This window comes from Onychomys torridus, chromosome 4 (assembly GCF_903995425.1).
Source record: "Onychomys torridus chromosome 4, mOncTor1.1, whole genome shotgun sequence".
Classification (NCBI taxonomy): Eukaryota; Metazoa; Chordata; class Mammalia; order Rodentia; family Cricetidae; genus Onychomys; species Onychomys torridus.
Window position 1 is genome coordinate 53,902,602 of NC_050446.1, and position 19,184 is coordinate 53,921,785.

The 19,184-nt window shown below is 38.2% G+C and overlaps 1 protein-coding gene across 1 annotated transcript in view; it reads right to left on the bottom strand.

Moving 5' to 3' along the window:
- Positions 1-19,184, bottom strand: part of Ttn (titin) — a 269,525-nt gene that overhangs the window by 129,149 nt on the left and 121,192 nt on the right. The window contains 22 exon segments of the mRNA XM_036184883.1: positions 7,142-7,219; positions 7,940-8,020; positions 8,796-9,095; positions 9,233-9,352; positions 9,496-9,570; positions 10,515-10,586; positions 11,130-11,246; positions 11,911-11,985; positions 12,717-12,791; positions 14,253-14,534; positions 14,725-14,808; positions 15,009-15,033; positions 15,128-15,186; positions 15,450-15,533; positions 15,992-16,069; positions 16,242-16,325; positions 16,513-16,864; positions 16,973-17,040; positions 17,673-17,765; positions 17,981-18,055; positions 18,267-18,341; positions 18,957-19,172. Of these exon segments, the coding sequence (XP_036040776.1) occupies positions 7,142-7,219; positions 7,940-8,020; positions 8,796-9,095; positions 9,233-9,352; positions 9,496-9,570; positions 10,515-10,586; positions 11,130-11,246; positions 11,911-11,985; positions 12,717-12,791; positions 14,253-14,534; positions 14,725-14,808; positions 15,009-15,033; positions 15,128-15,186; positions 15,450-15,533; positions 15,992-16,069; positions 16,242-16,325; positions 16,513-16,864; positions 16,973-17,040; positions 17,673-17,765; positions 17,981-18,055; positions 18,267-18,341; positions 18,957-19,172 (2,568 nt within the window).

The window sequence follows — 19,184 nt, forward strand, 5'->3', positions numbered from 1 at the left end:
GGCACCTCAGGCACTTCAAAGAGATTAGTGAGATTATGTCTAAGAGTTATGAAGACCAACAGAATGGAATATTTTCAAGAGCAGAAGACAGATCTTAGGAAGCTTCATGTCAGTGATGAATACCTGCGACAGGCAGGGCTTTAGGCTCTTTGGGTGGTTCCACAAGGACTTTCCTTTCAGAGAAAACCTCTTTAGGAGTCCCATGCACTTCAAAGAGATTAGTATGTTTTACAGGTGGAAAGTACAAAGGCCAGTAGACACACAGAATGTTATTTAAGCCAGATGAACTTTCCTTTTTCCTCCTGAACCTCATCAGGGCTAACGAGTACTTGTAATGGGTGGTAGCTTTGGCTTTGCATTGGTGACTTTCTTTGGGGGGTTGCACTTCCTTAGGAAATTTGGGTTCTTTGAAGACATCAGTCAATTTACACCAAGTCAAGGCAGTCCACACATACAGGAGCCACTTTTACACAACACAGAAGACTCAAGCCTTCCTGTCTTCCCCCTTGCCCTCCCACGGAAAGAGTAAGTCAAGCTTGTTCCTTTGACAGGTACAACTTCAGGCACTTTACAGATATTAATACTTTGACATGTAGGAGCCAAAAGAATCACTATAAACAGAAAACACCCACGACAGCAGAAGACATTTCCCACCCTTTTACACTTCCAGCAACCTATACCTTCATCTGAAGGAAGCGCAGGCTTTTTGTGAGAAATGCGAAGTGTTTTCTTTTCAAGGGTAGTTTCTTCGTAAGTGTCCAGCACTTCAAGAGATTAGTGTTTGTACATTTAGTGTTATGAAAGTCACCATGAAGTAGAAAGTCTGTTCAAAACTAGGAGAGCTAGCTCCTGAGCCCATGGGCTTGGCAGCTTGTACCTGTCATGGAAGGGGTGTCTCTGGTTTTCGAAGGGGCTTTCATTGCAGCATCCACTTCAGGAGGGGCCTCAGGTTCTTAAAAGATATTAGTAGTTCATGTCTCAGAGTTAAAATGATCAATGTGAACAGTAGCCATAGTGAAGTAGCTTGCCACTTTCTAGAAACTACTTCTCTTTCTTCCCTACTCCGCCTCATCCACCAATAAACTAGTACACAGGGACCTGTGTGGTTCTTAAGAAGAAAGGCTTACGTTTCTCCCAGATAGTCATTGTATATAACAGCCCGTCTTCTGCTACCTGCACTCAACCACAGATAGAAAATCTATCTGCGCTGAATGTATACATACATGGGTGTCTTTGTCAGTAACTCCCAAACAACACAGTGTGAGACTATGTATATACTATTTACATTCTGAAGATGCTCAGGAGGGAGTGCTACATTACTTTGGTTATATGCAAATTTGGTCTTATCTTAGGTAAGGGACTTGAGCACACACAGGTTTTGGCCGCTGCGTAGGTAGGGGTATCCTGGAATTCCCCGTGGAAACCAAGACAGGCGTTTATTTTTCAGGCAAATGCTTGCAATAGAGTTTTTGTTTTGGCAAAATGGCCGAAAATATTTTCTAGATGGAACACACTGGAACTTCAGGTGACTTAAAGATATTAGTATATTTATAGGACTTAGGAAGAGTATTAGAAAAACCAGTTTTAAGAGTTGAGGGAAGGCAATTTCTTCTTTCATGTATGTTCAGTGGTGACATGTACCTTGGATGAGTGGCATTTCTGGCTGGACAGGAATATCTTCACAGGTCTTCATTTTGGGAGGCATTTCTTTCATAGTTTCTGATGCTTTGAAGATATTAGTATTAGAATCAGAGGTTAAAAGGGCTGGTAGGGATATTAATCACATAAAGTGAGCTGAAGTGATTTCTGTTGCTACTAGGGGTCCTTTGAGGATCTGAGAAGGTGTGGACTCCTGAGGAGAGGAACTAAGTCTTGCCCCTTTTGTTTATTACTTCTCAGTTTCCTAGCACCTACCCAAAAAGGACTTTGACGGGACAAGCAAAAGATTCTAGACAGAGAAAAAAAGTCAAATTATTTGGATACTTTTAAAATTATAGAATATCATGTATAACATGAACATTTGTGATCCTGAAAGCTTTTTTAAACTTCTTGAATTTTGATTTGTCTAAAAATACTTAAAGTGAAAAAAAAAAACCATATAATACTTGAAAAATCCAGGCTATGGGCGGAGCAAGAAAGTATTCAGGACAGAATACCAGAATGAACTGTAATTACTTAGTCTTGGCTCTAAGACGATATTACAGGTAAATCAACTTCACATCAAGTCATGGTCTTCTATAAAGCCATTTTTATGACATTCAAGTCTTACTTGAAGTCAGTTTTATGTTCACATGCTTGTTCTGGACATGAGTTTAGTATGAAAGCATTTCTGACTACCGATAGCATGCATGATGATATATACTGGACTTTTAATTCCATGGAAGGTTGAATTACTATCATGTGGTACACGACCAATCAAGAATCTCTGTCACCTGATGTCACTGATCCCTGCTTCAGAGGGGTATGTGTGAAGCCAGCTCAATCTAGTTGTCGAGTTATGCATGTCATAAAGCTTTGCTGTCGATGGTTTTTAGCTAGTCTGGCTTTTATTATTATTTTTTAAAGTAATAGCCATTTCCTATTAAAGAACATATCTGAGTCATATTTGAGCACCAAACATTTCATGCTTTCTCTTCAGTTCTTATAGATAAACTATAAATTCTTTCATGTGTGTGAGTTTGAGGTTTCCTTCTAAATGGTTCACTGTACATACTCAGTTGGTTAAGCATATTCCTTGGGGATCCATTTCTTTGGCAACCACTGGGGTTTTGAAGAGATTAGTATGTTCACACATGTTATCCACAACTATAATTGAGATAAAAAATTTGGTTTTCTCCTGTCTTGTACCTGTTGGAGGCAGAGTTTTTCTTCTTTGGGTTGCCGGAATTTGTTTCTCTGGAAGCGTATCTTGGATGATCTCAAGGTCTTTAAAGATATTAGTTTTCAAGAAAATATAATTGAGAAAAGGCAAAAACAATGATGTGATGCACAAAGACAGCTAGGTATAAAACAGACTTTAAGTCAGAACTTTTATTCTAACAGTCTATCTTTGTACAGATGTCTTGACTTGTTTGGGGTAAGTCATAGATAGTTCCTTGTCTTGGGCATTTTCGAGAGATGCTTTAAAGATATTAGTATTTTAGAGGTTGGGACAATACACATAAAACACTGATCATTTGACAAGCACAAGATGGAATGTTTTCTTGTTTAGAGTCTCATGACAAGAGTTTGTACCTTCAGCTGGGGGAGGTTCAGGAATTTCAAGAACAGCCTCACGTGACTTCAGCTCTGGAAACACTTCTCGGGTTGTATCAGGCTCTTTAAAGATATTAGTAGGTTTACAATTAGAAATTGTAAAAAAAAAAAAAAAAAAGAGAGTGAATTATATACTATGCAGTTTTGGGATCTTAAAGTGAAAGGTAATCATCTATGTTTTGAAGCAGTTGAAATATACCTTTGAGTGTCAGGGTTTCCTTCTTTTTACGAATGGTCACATATGTTTTCTCTTCTGTAACAACTGTTTGAGGTGCAGCAGGCACTTAAAAGATATGAGTACAGTTATATTATGAATGGTGAAGAAAAAGATTATGTTTCTAAAGAGAGCCCCCAAATAAATTCCATTCAGGTCGAGTGGGTGGTGCTCGGTACCTTTTGCCACTTTGAGCCTTGCCTTCTGAGGATGAGTCCCAAGTTCTTCTTCTATGACTGTTTCTTCAGATGCTTCATAAACTTTAAAGATATTAGTGTGTATGTAACTACAAGTGTTCCAAGACAGATGGAGGACAGTATTAAGAAATACATGACACATTGTATACACATTCATCACTCAAATTCACAGTGGTACATAGACACAAATTAGTGACAGGCATCCATTGAGTAGGAACATGCCTCCTTCCCGGTTTTAGGATGAAGGATGCTCAGAATTTCTTCATGATTATGATAACAAAATTGAGGAATTTACCAGACAGGGACTATATTTTTCTTATTTTACCTTAAGAAAGCTATTAGTAATGTCAGATTGGTGTCATTTTTAATTCATATGCACATTAAGAAAAGGGGTGATGTTGAGTTTAGTATGGAAAATCTACTTTCTATATTCAACCTACTGGAATCATGTGGTCCTTTGCATTTCTAGGTACATACTTGCTGAGAGCTGCTGGTAGCAATGGCTTTAGCAGAGTCATGGGACTACATAGCAGGTGACAGCTAGTATTGAACAGGTCGACCCACCAGACCCACCTGATGGGGAGCCCCACCTGGCAAGGCTGTGGAGTTACTGACTGTTAATCACCAGTTGCTCCTGTCTGTGACTTTCTTCTTGCTACCACTCATCTCCCTAAAAAGAATAACTGTGGGTTTTTTTTGTACAGCCCATTGGTAGTATTTTTACATCTGTGGGCACACATTCTGCTGTGGATGGTCAGGTAGATGATTTCTACTTATGTTGTATAATTCTGATAATACTAGAATATTTTTCATAATTGACACAGGAAAATAACAGTATTCTCAGTCACAAAGACAGCTAATTTTATATTTCAGAACAAATTCAAAACAGACTAGCTGCCCTTGCAGAACATATAGAAAGACTAGTTCCATGTGTTTATTGCTGAATCTAGGTTAGAACTGAAGCAAATTTGGTAAGCATAACCTTCTGCAGTAATTCTCTTTCTGTATGTACCCCTACCAATCAAGGTTCAGCTTACTAAATTTCAGTGTCATTCTCTGTCTGGTAAAGAGCTATGTGCATGGCCAAACATTACTCACTGGCTGGTCAGTGGGACCTTCCTAGCCTGAGAAAAACCATGTGACTTATCACGCAGTTATGTGTTATGAGAATGGGTCGGATCCTGAAAATGTAACATTTAATTGTCCAGAGTTTGGATGCTGAGAGTAGGGACTGTGTGAGTGTGTGTAGGTGTGTGTGCTGAGTGAGGGAAGTAGCTGAGTGGGCAGAGAGAAATGTAACATATAATTCTCCAAAGTTGGGCAGAGAAGAAGTATAAGAGTAAGGTGAGAGACAGAGTGAGTGAGTGACTGAATGAGTAAGAGTGAATGAATGATGCAGTAGTGTGTGAAGGGATACAACAGAGCAGAGAAATGTATAACTCTATATAAATAGAGATATGAGGTGGGCTGTATAGACCTATGTAGGGAGCTGCATGTTAAGAGGAGTGAGTGTGTGTTAGAATGTGTGTAAAGAGCTGTGCAGTGAGGGAGGGAGTGTGTGTGAGTGTGTGTTAGAGTGTGTGTTGGGGTTGCACAGGGAGCTGAGGAGAGAATATGAGTAGCTAGGCAGAAGAGCAAGCAAGAGAGATTTTCAAGATGAAGTAAAAGAGAAAGTCACAATCAGAAAGCATGTGTGTTTCCTTATTTACCTGTCACTTATATAGAAACTTATTTCTAAAGAACCTCAGATAAAAAAGTTTCCTAAAGCCCTCACTACTCTGAAGCAGCTCTCAGAAGCTGGCTTCCCACGGACTGCGCTATATACTTACTTATATTTAAAAATAAAATTTCATTTATGGCTTCACAGAGTACTATAAATATGAAAACAATGTAGAGATTAGAAGTCAAAAAGAAGAGATGAGGCTACAATACTCGAAGGGAAATGTGAGTGATGAAATGTATGGGGGAAAAGCTTATGAAAAGAATAAATGATTTTTTCAACCTTTAGAAAGGAAGACTGTCTGGTAAACAATAACAAGTTTTAAGGATAGAACAAGGAGGAGAAAGTGATCATACACATTAATCCAAAACTACTGTAAGATGAGTTTTAATCAGGAGTTTTCCAGATTGAAAAAAAAAATGGATGAATTTGTTGTCTGTTAACATGTATACATTCAGAATACTGAATCTGCTCAAAACCCTTCACTATTTAGGTTCTCTTACTACTTAAATTATTTAGGAAAGGAAAAAAAAAGCCTTGCTAATTCTCTTAGGGCTTCAGTGATCTTTTAAATTTGTGATCATTTGACCAGCACTGTCCAAATCCTATTTATTACCATGAAGAGTAAAACAATAACATTGGACTATTTTGATTTTGCAAAACCCAATTATAATAATTAATATAGAGTTAAAGTAAGTTGTCTCATGGTGTGAGAAATATAAATTGCTTCAAGGTGAAGAGATGTTTGTACCCGGGACAGGTTAGGAAATTTAATGGGACACATGACTTTTCTAAAGTTGCATAATGTTATAAGCACAGGACAGCTTAGTTTTTAATTGATGAAGAAAAGTAACTTCTCTCAGTCTAATGGACATTCAGATGACTTAATTTTAGTCAAAATTTTTAGCATGCATGGCTTTGATAAGATATTAGTATATTTGCATTTTCATACTGTGTGGACAGACACAGTGGATTCAGAACACAGCTTGTATGCACTCACTGTATATCTCTGTGTCTTCAGGAAGAACAACAGGTAATTTTTCTTCGGGAATAATTTCCTTAGGCACCTCAGGAACTTTAAAGATATTAGTATACTAATTACTATTAACAACATATGTAGGATATTAAGAATATAAAAATTTAAACCACGAAGATTTGATGGAACACTTGTTCGCTCTACACAATAGAAACATAACCACAGAGTCATTTGACATTGGGGTTAGCATCAGTGTGTACCTTTAGACGGTGGAACTTCAGGCTTTTTAGGAACAGCTTCACGGACTTTTTCTTCTGGAGTGATTTTCTTAGGTACTTCAGGTGCTTTAAAGATATTTATTTGTCTTACTTTCACGATCATCAAAATTAAGTATAAAATATCAAGAGCGAAGGGGAGGAATGTATTAAGTGGAATGTCCAAAATGATGTCAAAGCTCTCTGGGTCTCTCAACTGCCTTGTTGACAGTTCATGTTATAGACACCTCATTCTTGAGGGTCAGTAGTGTTTTCTGTTGTTTATTTAGAACTTATTTCTCATGCCATGAGGCAGAGAGTCCAGTGTCAACTCCATAGGGAAGAAGAGCTGAGGGACCAATGTTGTTTAATTATTGAATAATAAGATGGCCCAAATAAGAAGGACCTTTAGGCTGTTAATGTTTTTCCCATCTTGTGGTCCTGGGGGAAGAGTGGTCTTTCTCTCCTTTGTGGAAAGTGATTCATAGGGATTTGCTGCTGATGGGAATCAGCAAAGGCAGGTACCTTTAGGTGGTGGGGCCTTGGATTCTTCAGGAACACGGACTTTTTCTTCAGCCACCACTTTCTTGGTCACCTCAGGTACTTTAAAGACAGCAGGGATAGTTTCCTTTACTTTTACATACTCGAAAGTATCTTAGCAGGCAGAATATAAGAGATATATAATGGAAGCAGAACAGAGTCACATCGTAAAATAGAGGCACACAAGACGGCACTTACAGAGTTGACTTTTGACAACAAGGATGAACACAAAAGTCCATGAAACTCCCCAAGTTAGCTCAACAAAAACTTAACATGAACAACCGACAACACACCTTCGCTGGCTGCTCTCTCTGCTCCTTTTGGCAGGATAATTGCAACTTACTCTTCAATGATGACTTTCTTATATACTCATTGACTTTAAAGATAGAACCTCAAATTATGTATTAGTAAAGAGGCTGATGAAAATGAATAAAGGAGGGGCACTGCCACATATTTATGATGTAATTATAACTAACAGCTTAATACTATTAATAATAAATAAGGAAAGAAAGATCTGTCAATAAGAATATTGGTGAACATATAAACAACCAGCATCAAAGAATGCCCAGTAGGTGCTTGGGTTTGGTTGTTTTAGGACAACAACTGTGACATCTATGTTTGTAGATCTGTCTTTGGGCTTTTGGTCACTTTAAAGATATTAATTATGCTGACATTCATCTAACACTAAACACAGAAGAAAAACATCAAGCAGAACACAAACTTGTAAAGCAACAAAGGAGCAACTGAATACAGTTGTGTGAGTATCATTGTGCCATGAAATACCTTTAGCTGGTGGCTCTTTTCGAGGAACAACTTTGAAAGGTGGTTTTTTTGGAGGGATGACTTTCTCAGATACCTCAGGTCCTTCAAAGATATTAGTGTTTTTGTTTAGAAGAGACCCATAAAATACTATGAAGCACTATTTATACTAAAGTTGCACAATGAAGGCTCATAAAAAAGTTTATATTTTTTTGAATTTATACTATGCCTGTTTCAAGAAAGCTGTGATTTTTTATTTATACAATATATTGCTATATCAAACAAACATATTTCACACACATTCATTTAGGCATGGTCTGGAGTAGTCCTGAAGACTATGTATGTACATTATGTCTTGTCCTTAGAATTTACTAGAATTTGAGTACCATGACCAATGCTTCATTTACTCCATTATTTCTTTAATGAGGATAACCACAAAATGGCAAAAGCGTTCAATAAGTAATTATTAGTTAGCATATAGGTAACTCAAATGTCAACAAGGCAATGGTTGCTTTGATGAGAATAGAAATTCCTCAGTGAACTGACAGGTGTGTCACTGAATGGATGGCACCTATTAATGTTGGTACCTGTGATAATCATGTAATGCTTGTTAGACCATAAGAAGAACCCACACATTCATACAGTGATGTATGGAGCATGGGACTATGCCAGTATCACACATAATTCTCATGTCTATGAAAATCAACTACTCGTGTGGTTAATCTCTACACCTTATCAGTTTCTGAATTAAACAGTTTACACTCATGCTTAAAGCAGTTCATGGGGCTGATGTTTTGAACTGAACATGCAAGGTATTTTGGAAACAAAGCTGGCAAGAGAAAGATATAACAAACTGTATTATCTGCAGAATCTCCTATACCTTTTTTCGGTGGAATTTTGGGTTTTTCATAGACTTCCACTTCTTCAGCCTCTAAAAACTCAATGACCCTGTGGACCTCTTCAACTTTGTGTTCTTCTTGGAACCTGCGTTCTTCCACTCTGATGAATTCCTCCACCTCATGGAACTCTTCTTCTTCGAAGTATTCCTTGACCTCATGGAATTCCTCTTCTTCAAAAGCCTCCTCTACCTTTGCCTCCACGAGTTCTAACTCTATTCTTTCTTGGACTATTTCCTCTTGCTCGTAGGCAACTGATATTTTTTCTTCAAAAACGGCTCTCCCTGAAAGAGCATCTACTTTAAGAGATTTGTTTTTTCAGTCACAAGATGAAATAGACATCAATTCAACATGTAAGAAAAATGACTAAGAGAAGCCTTCCATGAAAGGACAAGAAGAGCAAAGGATTTTCCCAAAATACCTTTAGCGGGGGGAACAGCTTCCTTTTTGGGCACAGGGACTTTCTTTTCAGGAATTTTCTTTTCTGGAACTTTCTTTTCTGGGACTTTCTTTTCTGGAACTTTCTTTGGTATTTCAGGCACTTTAAAGGATAGAGTTTTAATAATTTAAGATCACCAAGAATAAGCTTGGACATTGGACATCAAAAATAAGACACATGGACATAAAACAGACAGCTTAGTGAAGAATGGTTAAAGGAGATCAGGTTTAAAAGAAAAAGTGTACCTTTGGCTGGTGGTGCCTCTTTTCTCTGGACAGGAGCAGGAACTTTTTCTTCAGGAATTTTCTTTGGCACTTTAAAGATATTAGGTGCCTTAGTTAGACGACAATGCTCAATAACACACATGAATAAAAACATCGGAAACAAGTTATGTCATCAATGTGTCTAAGAAGTTGATCTGTGCTGTTGGACAACTATTTTACAAGTAATAGGGATACTTTCCCAAACACTCACTTGCACTATCTGTATCATTAGAAGTCAACATATGCCCACTAAGAAGCTTTACTATTTTTAAGACAGCAGATGTTACCAACACCAGGCCTAATTTTACTATTTTTAATTTTATGAAGAATTTTCAAACTGATTATTATCCTTGATAATCCTAGACAATTTGGACCCTGACTTAGGCCTTAGGAACTGCTGGGCACTATTTTCTTTGCTAAGAAGTCTGTTGTAATAGTGGTAGTATGCCACAATTGCTAAAGATGTTATCTGGAACATTGATGGAACTAAGAAGCAATGAAAAAGGACAATTTTATAACCTCAAATTCCCAAGTTAAATTATGGTTACAAAAAAGGACATGAGGCTCTTTAAAGTTATTGTCCAAGTATCAGAATCTACTTTTTTCTGTATAAAATCGTATATATAGTGAATAATGTTATAAAACATAATGAAAATTTTAGTTATATAATGGAATGAAGTCTAGGAATAGAATGAGGGTAAGAAAGATAAATCATTATGTTTTAAAATATAGACAGATCATGATAAGGCATCAAAATTTCTAGCTATTTAAAATTAGAGTCTTCTAAAATAATCGACACAGTGTACACTTGTGGATCCATTGCTTACCATTTGGTACTCTAGGAAATCTAAGGACACGATGAGTGACATTTTTACTTGTCATTAGTCAGTTTGCTATGACAGTTGTTTTAAGGAAGAATTGCAAGAAGATAAAGAGCTTTTTAGAAGATCACTGGGGTGGGACAAGTTACAGAATTCACTGGGGTTTGCTGTACCTTTAGCGGGGGGGCGCCTCTGCCTTCTTGGGGACAGGAGTGGGTGCGGCAGGCACTGTCTTCTTAACCACTTCAGGCACTTAGAAGATATTTATGGACATGGTGAAAAAAAATCACATGCAATGAACAAAACACACCCAAATATCAAAATATAAACAAAACAACACAAAACATTGATTTACTTTAGGAAGATATTAGCAACCCAAATGATAGTAGTAGAGCAGGACTCTTGGAAACTCTTAGAGACACAATGGAAACTATGCAAGGATTTCAGTGCTGTCAGGGATGATTTAGGAATTATGCTCTAAAGTGAATGCGTTCACCACACAAATAGATTGTTCTCAAGCATTTGAATGGAAAGCCAAACTGAGGATTGTAATCTAGGAGGAAGGATTGAAGTGTCATACCAGAAACCACTTCCCTCACTCATAGTCAGACTGCCAGTGAAGGATGAGAAGTTAGGGAAGGACAGGACCACCATGCTTCAGCTACTGGGAGCAAGTACTCCCAGGGCTCCTTGGCATGACACAAGAAAAGTCTAGGGCTGACGGTTAGGTTTAGACAGCTCTGGGATTTGAAGCAGCAAGGGTTTGGAAGAGCCAACTCATGGAAGTGGCTGTACCTCTAGGGGGCACCACCACCTCTTCCTCTTCCTCCTCTTCCTCCACCACCTCCTCTTCCTCTATGATAGGTTCTTCTGGGATCTCTTCGGGGGTGGGTTCTTCTGCTTCTTCATATACTTGAAACAGATTATTTTGTAAATGATTTTTTAAATAATCCTTGGAATGTTAGATTGAAATTATACCATCTTAACAAATTATTCAGTCTTCTAAATGTTCACAAACACTAATCTGGAAAAAAATCTGCCGACTCTTTAAAATATGTTAGGCATTTTCTAATATTGGAACTGGAAGGGATCCTAGAGGATTTAGTTGGAATAATTATTTTTTAGTGAGGTGGAAAGATTTTAGAGTCAAGCAATTATTTAGGAATAGAAGCCAGGTTTTCTGCACCAGTTATGTAGGTTTATCTCAGATTGTTCTGGGAAAAGCTAATTTCATCACTGTTACTGCAGGCCTTAGGTGAGACATTCCCTATAGTATTCACACACAAAAGATAAAACATTGACATTTCACAGAATTAGTGAGTGAGAGAAGAATAAAGAAGTTAGTGGGTTCGTTTCCGCTTTTCAATGAAATATGTCACAAATCAACAGGCTAACCAGGCAAGAATGAGAATCAACTGGAATGAGTGGGCCTGCCCAATTCCTTCTAGGCAAGTACCACTTCCTGTCAGAGCTAGAAGGTCTATTTTTCTAGAGTGAAATGTACATTATCTCCTCCAAATATGAGATAATGGTAAGACAAGGATGCTTAGATATGTTTTCTTAAGAAGTCATCTACCTTCAGAGGGAGGAACTTCCTCTTCTTTAGGGGGTATGACCCATCTTTCTTCCACCTTCTTAGGTACCTCAGGAGCTTAAAAGACATTGACTGTTTTAGGCACTTAAAACTCAAGAGCTAAAGAAGAGACCTAAAGACCAAACTTCACATTCCCAACCCAAGAGAGCAAACGGCACAGCACACAGAGGTAGGTGAAACCCTGACGCATCACAGTTAAGAAGCGAATGAAGGAGCTTGTGACATCATGAGACTATCTTTTGTAGCTGGATTCTGTCCTTTTTTTTTTCCAAAGGAAGAATTACAAGGACTTTGTCACTTCTGGCTCTTTAAAGATATATAACATCTGTCATTTTAATTTTCAGAAATAACATACAGAGGAGAAACAAGGCAAAAAATACACTCACACAAAGTGGAAAATGGACAGAACACCAACATGGACACAACAGAGGTACAGTGACAAACGTCAGTGACAGACCAGAGAATGCAAACATGTATGCTGAACATCCTATGTGGACGACACTTCAGGTCAACAATGGCACAGCCAGTATCATGTACCTTTGGCAGGAGGAGCCACTGCCTTCTTAAGGCTGGGGGGAGGCAACTTCTTTTCTGGTTCAGGTTTCTTAGGAACCATGGGAACTTTAAAGACATTTTGAAATTTCAGTCTCACAAATACAAGGACAATGTACACAACAATAGCAGAAGTTACTTTCACAAATACTGAACAAGACATTTTGACTTGATGGGTGAAAGGAAAGAAGATGTCTGATGTACTTGGGAATGCAAGAACATTAGCGGTAATGTACCTTTGGTGTGAGGAGCCTCCTCTTTCTTGGGAACAACTACTTTCTTCTCTGGCACTTTCTTCTTGACCTCAGGCACTTTAAAGACACCATTTCATGATAAGATGTATTTTTAAGAGCAAGAAAGCAAGCAAGAAGTCTATACACACAGAAAGACCATCATGCAACATTGACTCAGAAGAGGGAGAGAATACAAGCTGCAGCCCATCAGGAGATGCCTGGGACTTTCAGGGAGAGAGATTAGCAAATGGCTGGTTATTTTAAGCCAGATGCTATCATTTTATTTACTTAAATTTTGCTCAGAACTTAGTTAAAAATTATCTGAAAATATCATGTGATTATACAGCCTGGTAGAAACATTACACTTATTTAAAATTTTGCCATCATGGCTTTTTCAGGAAATATTATTGTAATTTAAGGTATTGTAAATTAAGGAATATGCTTCCTAGGTATTGTACCATGATCTGATCTGTGAATTTAAATATTAATTCTTTCATTCAATGACATAATAATATACCTTGTCTTATTTTATCTTTACAATAATATTAGAATCCACTGGGATTTGTTAGTATCCCGACTTTATGAAGAGCCAACTAAGGCTCAGATTCACTAAAGGACTCTTTAGAGGACAGCAAAGTCAAGGTTAAAATCAAAACTTGTCGTGCTCCCATTTATATATCGGTTTTGAAAGACATAAACTATTACTCAATGTTTTGACATAAATCGTCAGTGGTTTGATAAACTGTTACTCAGTGTTTTGATGAATACATCATTGTTTTTCTTTTCAGCCTGGTGTCACCAAGGCACTTACCACAAATGAGTGAAGGATGAAATTCATCAACATGAATTTATGGAATTTTAGGTAAAAATTTTCCTATAGATAATTTAGATGTTCAGAAAATCTATATGAAACATTACATGGTTTAATAAAATTATAGCAAGTGAAGCAGACATTTTGTAAGTTGTATGATAATACTGCCTTTAACCTTTCATGTAAAAAAATACTACATGAAAAACATCTAATAGAAAGAAATGACTATCAGTGTCCTGATCAGCTTTAGAAGTAAAATTTGGCTATCCATTTTATAAGTGTATTTTTTTTGCTGAGACCCATCTGATAAAGCTATGGTAAGGGCTGTGTGTTCACTCTGGAAAGGGGCTATACCTTTGGGAGGTGGTGGAGGCTCCACTTTTTTAGGAACAGGAACGGGGACTTTCTTCTCAGGTACAGTTTTCTTTGGCACTTAAAAACATTTCATTTAAAGACATTAAGAACCACATACAATATTGAATCTATAACAAAAGACATCTGACAATAGGACCACAAACAAACATCAAATAGAATTAAGGCATGCAGATAGTTTACAATAGACAGACATATAAAGCAGGTGGCAGTAAGTAAGATGAAGGTGTGTCTGGGATGTTTTCTAAGACTTTGATGACAACCCAGTAAAGTAGATAAGATAACATTAGAAATGAATAAAAACATGGGAAGGCAGAAGTCAACATAAAAAGTCTTGATTCCAAGAACTGCTCTACCTGGTGCAGGTCTTGGCACCTTAGGTTTAATTTCTGGAAGAACTTCCTCTTCCTCAGGTAGAACTTCTTCTACCTCAGGTAGAACTTCCTCTACCTCAGGTAGAACTTCCTCTTCCTCTGGTGGAACTTCCTCTTCTTCTGGTGGAACTTCCTCTTCCTCAGGTAGAACTTCCTCTTCCTCAGGAGGAACTTCCTCTTCAGGAGCAATGTCTTCTTCAAATGGAGATTCTTCTTCCCCAGGTAGAGCCACAGGAACTGAGACTACTTCCCGTTTCTTTGGCACTTTAAAGATATTTATTCAATCATACAAATTCCACATTCATGTAAAATATTCACGATACCAAGACAACATGAAAAGCAAATATTCTTTGTACAATCATCACCAACATACAAATGTCAAGCAAACACAGTGAGACTGTACAACACCCATTCCATTCCCTTTGTACCCTGGTGCTGCCCAAGGTAGATGTACCTTTGGGGGGTGGAGCTTCCATTTTTTTCAGAATAGGTGTTGGTTTCTTTTCTTCTGGGATGAGCTTCTTGGGCACCTCTGGCACTTTAAAGATATGGTTTGTCTTTAAGAATGTGTCCTTTCACAGTGTTTTTACCATAGACATGGTAAAAGCTCACACAATATGGAAGACATTTTATTTTTAGCAAGACACTTTCATGAACGTAGTTAGTACAGGGACATTTTCTTATGAATGAACACTAATGTGAGATCTCTCCCCATGGATATAAATGATGAAATAATACCTTTTGCAGGTGGAGCCTCTACCTTCTTCTCAGGCACTGGCACCTTCTCTCAGGCTGGCCTTCTCAGGCACTGGCACCTTCTTCTCAGGCACTGGCACCTTCTTCTCAGGCACTGGCACCTTCTTCTCAGGCACTGGCACCTTCTTCTCAGGCACAGGCTTCTTGGGCACTTCTGGCACTTTAAAGAAATGATTTAGGAAAAGTTTTATACAATACAAAAACATTGAGCTCAAGCATAGTATGGAAAGGATTAAGATAAGGCAATAAAATCACAGTGAAGAAATCCCAAGCAGCATTTTATTTTAAAAACAAAAATCTGTTTTTGTAAAGAGATGCTATCAAAGTGGTGCTCAATATCATCTGAAAAACGTATTATTGCACCAATTATGTACTTTACTTTCATATAAATCTAAAATTGTATGCCCCTTCAAGTTCATATACCTTTGGCTGGTGGCGTTTCCACCTTTTTGGGGACAGGTACTGGTGGTTTTTCCTCTGGTACAGGCTTCTTGGGCACTTCCGGAACTTAGAAGACAGTAAATAAGGTCAATGTCACAGAGGATTCTAGCAATTTAGGGACAATGGAACTATCACAGATGTGTCAACCACTATACTTTCAGACAGAAACTAATACTAACCACAAAACAAGACATGTTAGACATGCAGGAGAGTTACGGTAAACACCACCAAATGAACACAGAGCTTTGACAGAGACAGCACAGAAGGCTTGGTAATCCGTGTTGGCCATTTTAACAGTGTGAACTTATTTTTCACCAAGAACTCCCCACTAAAGAAGGCACAAATGTTAAACAGAAGCATGCTTCCGTGGCCACATTCAGAGATGACTATATGGCGCTGGCTTCTGTGACCAGCTGGGTGCTTCTTGTTCTGGTGTTAATGTTATTAACATTGCCACGGGGCAGGGATGACTATGGTTCACCAAGTTACACCACACAGGTCAAAGGCTGAAGTATGAGCTGTACCTTTGGCGGGCGGAGCTTTCTCCTTTTTAGGAATAGGCACAGGAACTTTTTCCTCTGGCTTCTTGGGAATCTCAGGCACTTTAAAGACATTGTTTATAGTTAAGTTCTGACTATAAGGAGCAACATCCATATAAAGCACACGGAATGTTTTAGCAGCACACACACACAGAGATTGTGGGAGCAAGAGGAGAGGGAGCCATCTGAAGACAGATGAAGTTGTCTATATGCATATTGTGTGAGCGGTGGATACCTTTTGCTGGTGGCACTTCCTTCTTTTTGGGAACAGGAACAGGTTTTTTCTCTTCTGGAACAGGTTTCTTGGGTACCTCAGGCACTTTAAAGATAGCAATAAGATTTGAAAACGTCGTAGAAGATATGAAATGTGAAAAGCACACACAGGTATCAAGTCAACATCTAAAAAGGTCTTGGGCATCAGTGCCAAAACCTCCAGGATTTGACTAAGCCAGACACCCAAACTCTGATTCGCCACTTCCCTTCTATTTACAGGAACCATCATCTACCTTTGACTGGTGTCACTGGAACCACTTCTTCCTCGGCTATGAGCTCCTCTTCATGAAGATACTCTTCCTCTTCACGGATGTATTCCTCTTCATGAATGTACTCCTCTTCCTGGATGTATTCTTCACGAACATACTCCTCTTCCTGGACGTACTCCTCCTCTTCCTCTACAATATATTCTTCTTCGTGGGTTTCCACCTCCTCTTTGAAGGTAACAATCTCTTCTGGTTCTGGTTTTTTAGGCACTCCTGGCACTTTAAAGATATTATCTTTGAGTTGGATATTTTTCAATTGCTCAATAAAATTAAGATATTTTCAGAGTCCAGACCCACTTATAGCAAAAGAAAGGATAGGCTTTATCTTTCCCACAGAATAACGTCATACATAGAGCTGAACATGAATTCAACAGCAAAGAAGTTGAACAACACATTAGAACAAGTGATCTGAGGTACCTCTAATAGCGGCTGCCACTTCCTTTTTAGGGACAGGTACTTTTGCCTCTGGGACAACTTTCTTGGGCTTCGTGGGCACTTGAAATATTAAATATAAGGGAGTTTTAGGGTCAGAAATAGGATGTTTAACCATCTCTAGCTTTCTTGTACTTTAAATAGACAGAATAATCTTGCAGCTGTCTCTAATAGAATATATAACTTTCTCTATGAGAAACTTCCTGTTTTTTTATGGGAAGGATTCTGAATCTCACAGCAAAGTAAACCCATAGAATTACTCAAGAAAGTTTGCAGTAGCAGAGCTAAATTGGAACTGATGTTTTTCTCACATGCTTCTGCTTACAGGAGACACCCTAAAAAGGCCAAATTTACTGCTGGATTAACATGCTTCCTAAGAGTGCAAGGAAGGTGCTTAACATAAAGAAAGAAAACCTTGACACTGAATTAGCTTATTGAAAAGTTCTTCAAAATGATTTTAGAATAAATAGTTACCAAATTTCAGGGAATAATAGCATATCACTATATCAATTTAACTGTATTAGGAATATGCCAAATGGTCACTGCATTCAAATAAAAGTATTCTATTTGGCGGTATCATAGTCATGGGGCAATGAGCAGCCACTATATACAAGGCTGTAGAAATATTTTGAAATAATCTTTGCGGTGACACTGGAGACAGGAAAGGCTACATCCTGGGGAGAGGTGGTTTATACCTTTGGCAGCTGGTTCAGCCACCTGCTGCTTTTCACGTTTGGTAATTGAAATTTGTATTTTTTCTTCAACAACTTTCTTTGGTTCTTCGGGAGCTTTAAAGATAATGATTATGGAAGAACATTATAACGAATCTCATGAATATCATAGAATAAACAACAAAGCACAAAGACCTGGCACATAAGAAATGGAACCAGACAATATACTTAGTAAAAGCAAAGAAGGACAGACAATGTGGCGAGTCTAGGTTGACATGGTTACAGACGGAGGTGACGATGTTGCGTGGGACAGTTATGGTTCCATCATGTACCTTTGGGTGGCAGAGGTTTAAGTTTCTTTTGAATAGGCAGAGGTGCTTTTTCTTCAGGAACAGCTTTCTTCAGCACTTTAAAAGACCAATGTAAGAGCTTTACAAATGCAAACTAGACTTTTGAGCATGAGAACAAAATGTTAAGAAATAGAGTGCACACCACGTTAGCAGTCCCAACTCCCACCCCCTGCCACACACACTTTATAAACATCCACTTGAACTCATATCCACAGTGGACAGACAGAGAAAACACAAGATTTTGTAACCGATAATGTTCTCACTCTACCTTTTGGAGGTGGGGCCTTGGGTTTGGCAGGCACTGGTTCTTGGACAGGTTTTGCTGGAATAGGCTTCTTGGGTTCTTTAAAAGCATATACAAAGTAGTTAGTGTTAGACTGTAGGGCACATTTCAAAACCAATCCTTAAATAGAATCAGTGAATTGAAAGAACTGCTCTTCTCTGTCCACCGTGCAAGCACCACCTCTAGAATAAGCATCAGAGGTCCAAGTAGAAAAGGCTGTAGGAGCCCTAAGGAAGCTAACGCTCTCTTTCCTTAACTGGTGTTCAATGCCATCAATGTGAGTGTGCAGAATCTTCTCAAAGAAACAAAGAAAAACCTGAAGTGAAAGTGTATGGATTCACTTCAAATTTCTAATCAGAACTTATTCATGTGTGTTTATTATTTATTTTACAGTAAAGAAAGTATCTAGAGTCAGAGCCATATGTGCGCACACATTGTCTCATCAGGTTAAAAAGGATGCTTTGTCTTTACTGGCAGTTAGTGTGGATTTTGAAGATGAGAGCCCTGTAGGTATGAAGCCTAACAGTAACCTTAAGATTTATAGAGCTATGTTCCCTTCCTTAAGTGATTCAAAATGTTGAATTTACTAAGTGACACAAAGTTCTTTTACCTCGACTGCCATCCCATCCTAATGGGATCTATGCATACTTAATGTGACCTGTAGTTCAGCCATACCTGGGACATATTCTTCTTGCTCTTTATACTCCTCATAATGTTCAAGCTCACGCTCTGCGTATTCTTCATACTGGTCATATTCTTCTGTGGGTTCATACTCCTCATATTCCTTATACTCCTCATAGTCTTCATAATCGTCATACTCTTCTCGGTGTTCTAAGACAGTTTCTTCTTCTCTGGTGTAAGACCATTTCTTCTCTTCCATTACAGTTACTTCTGGAATAATAT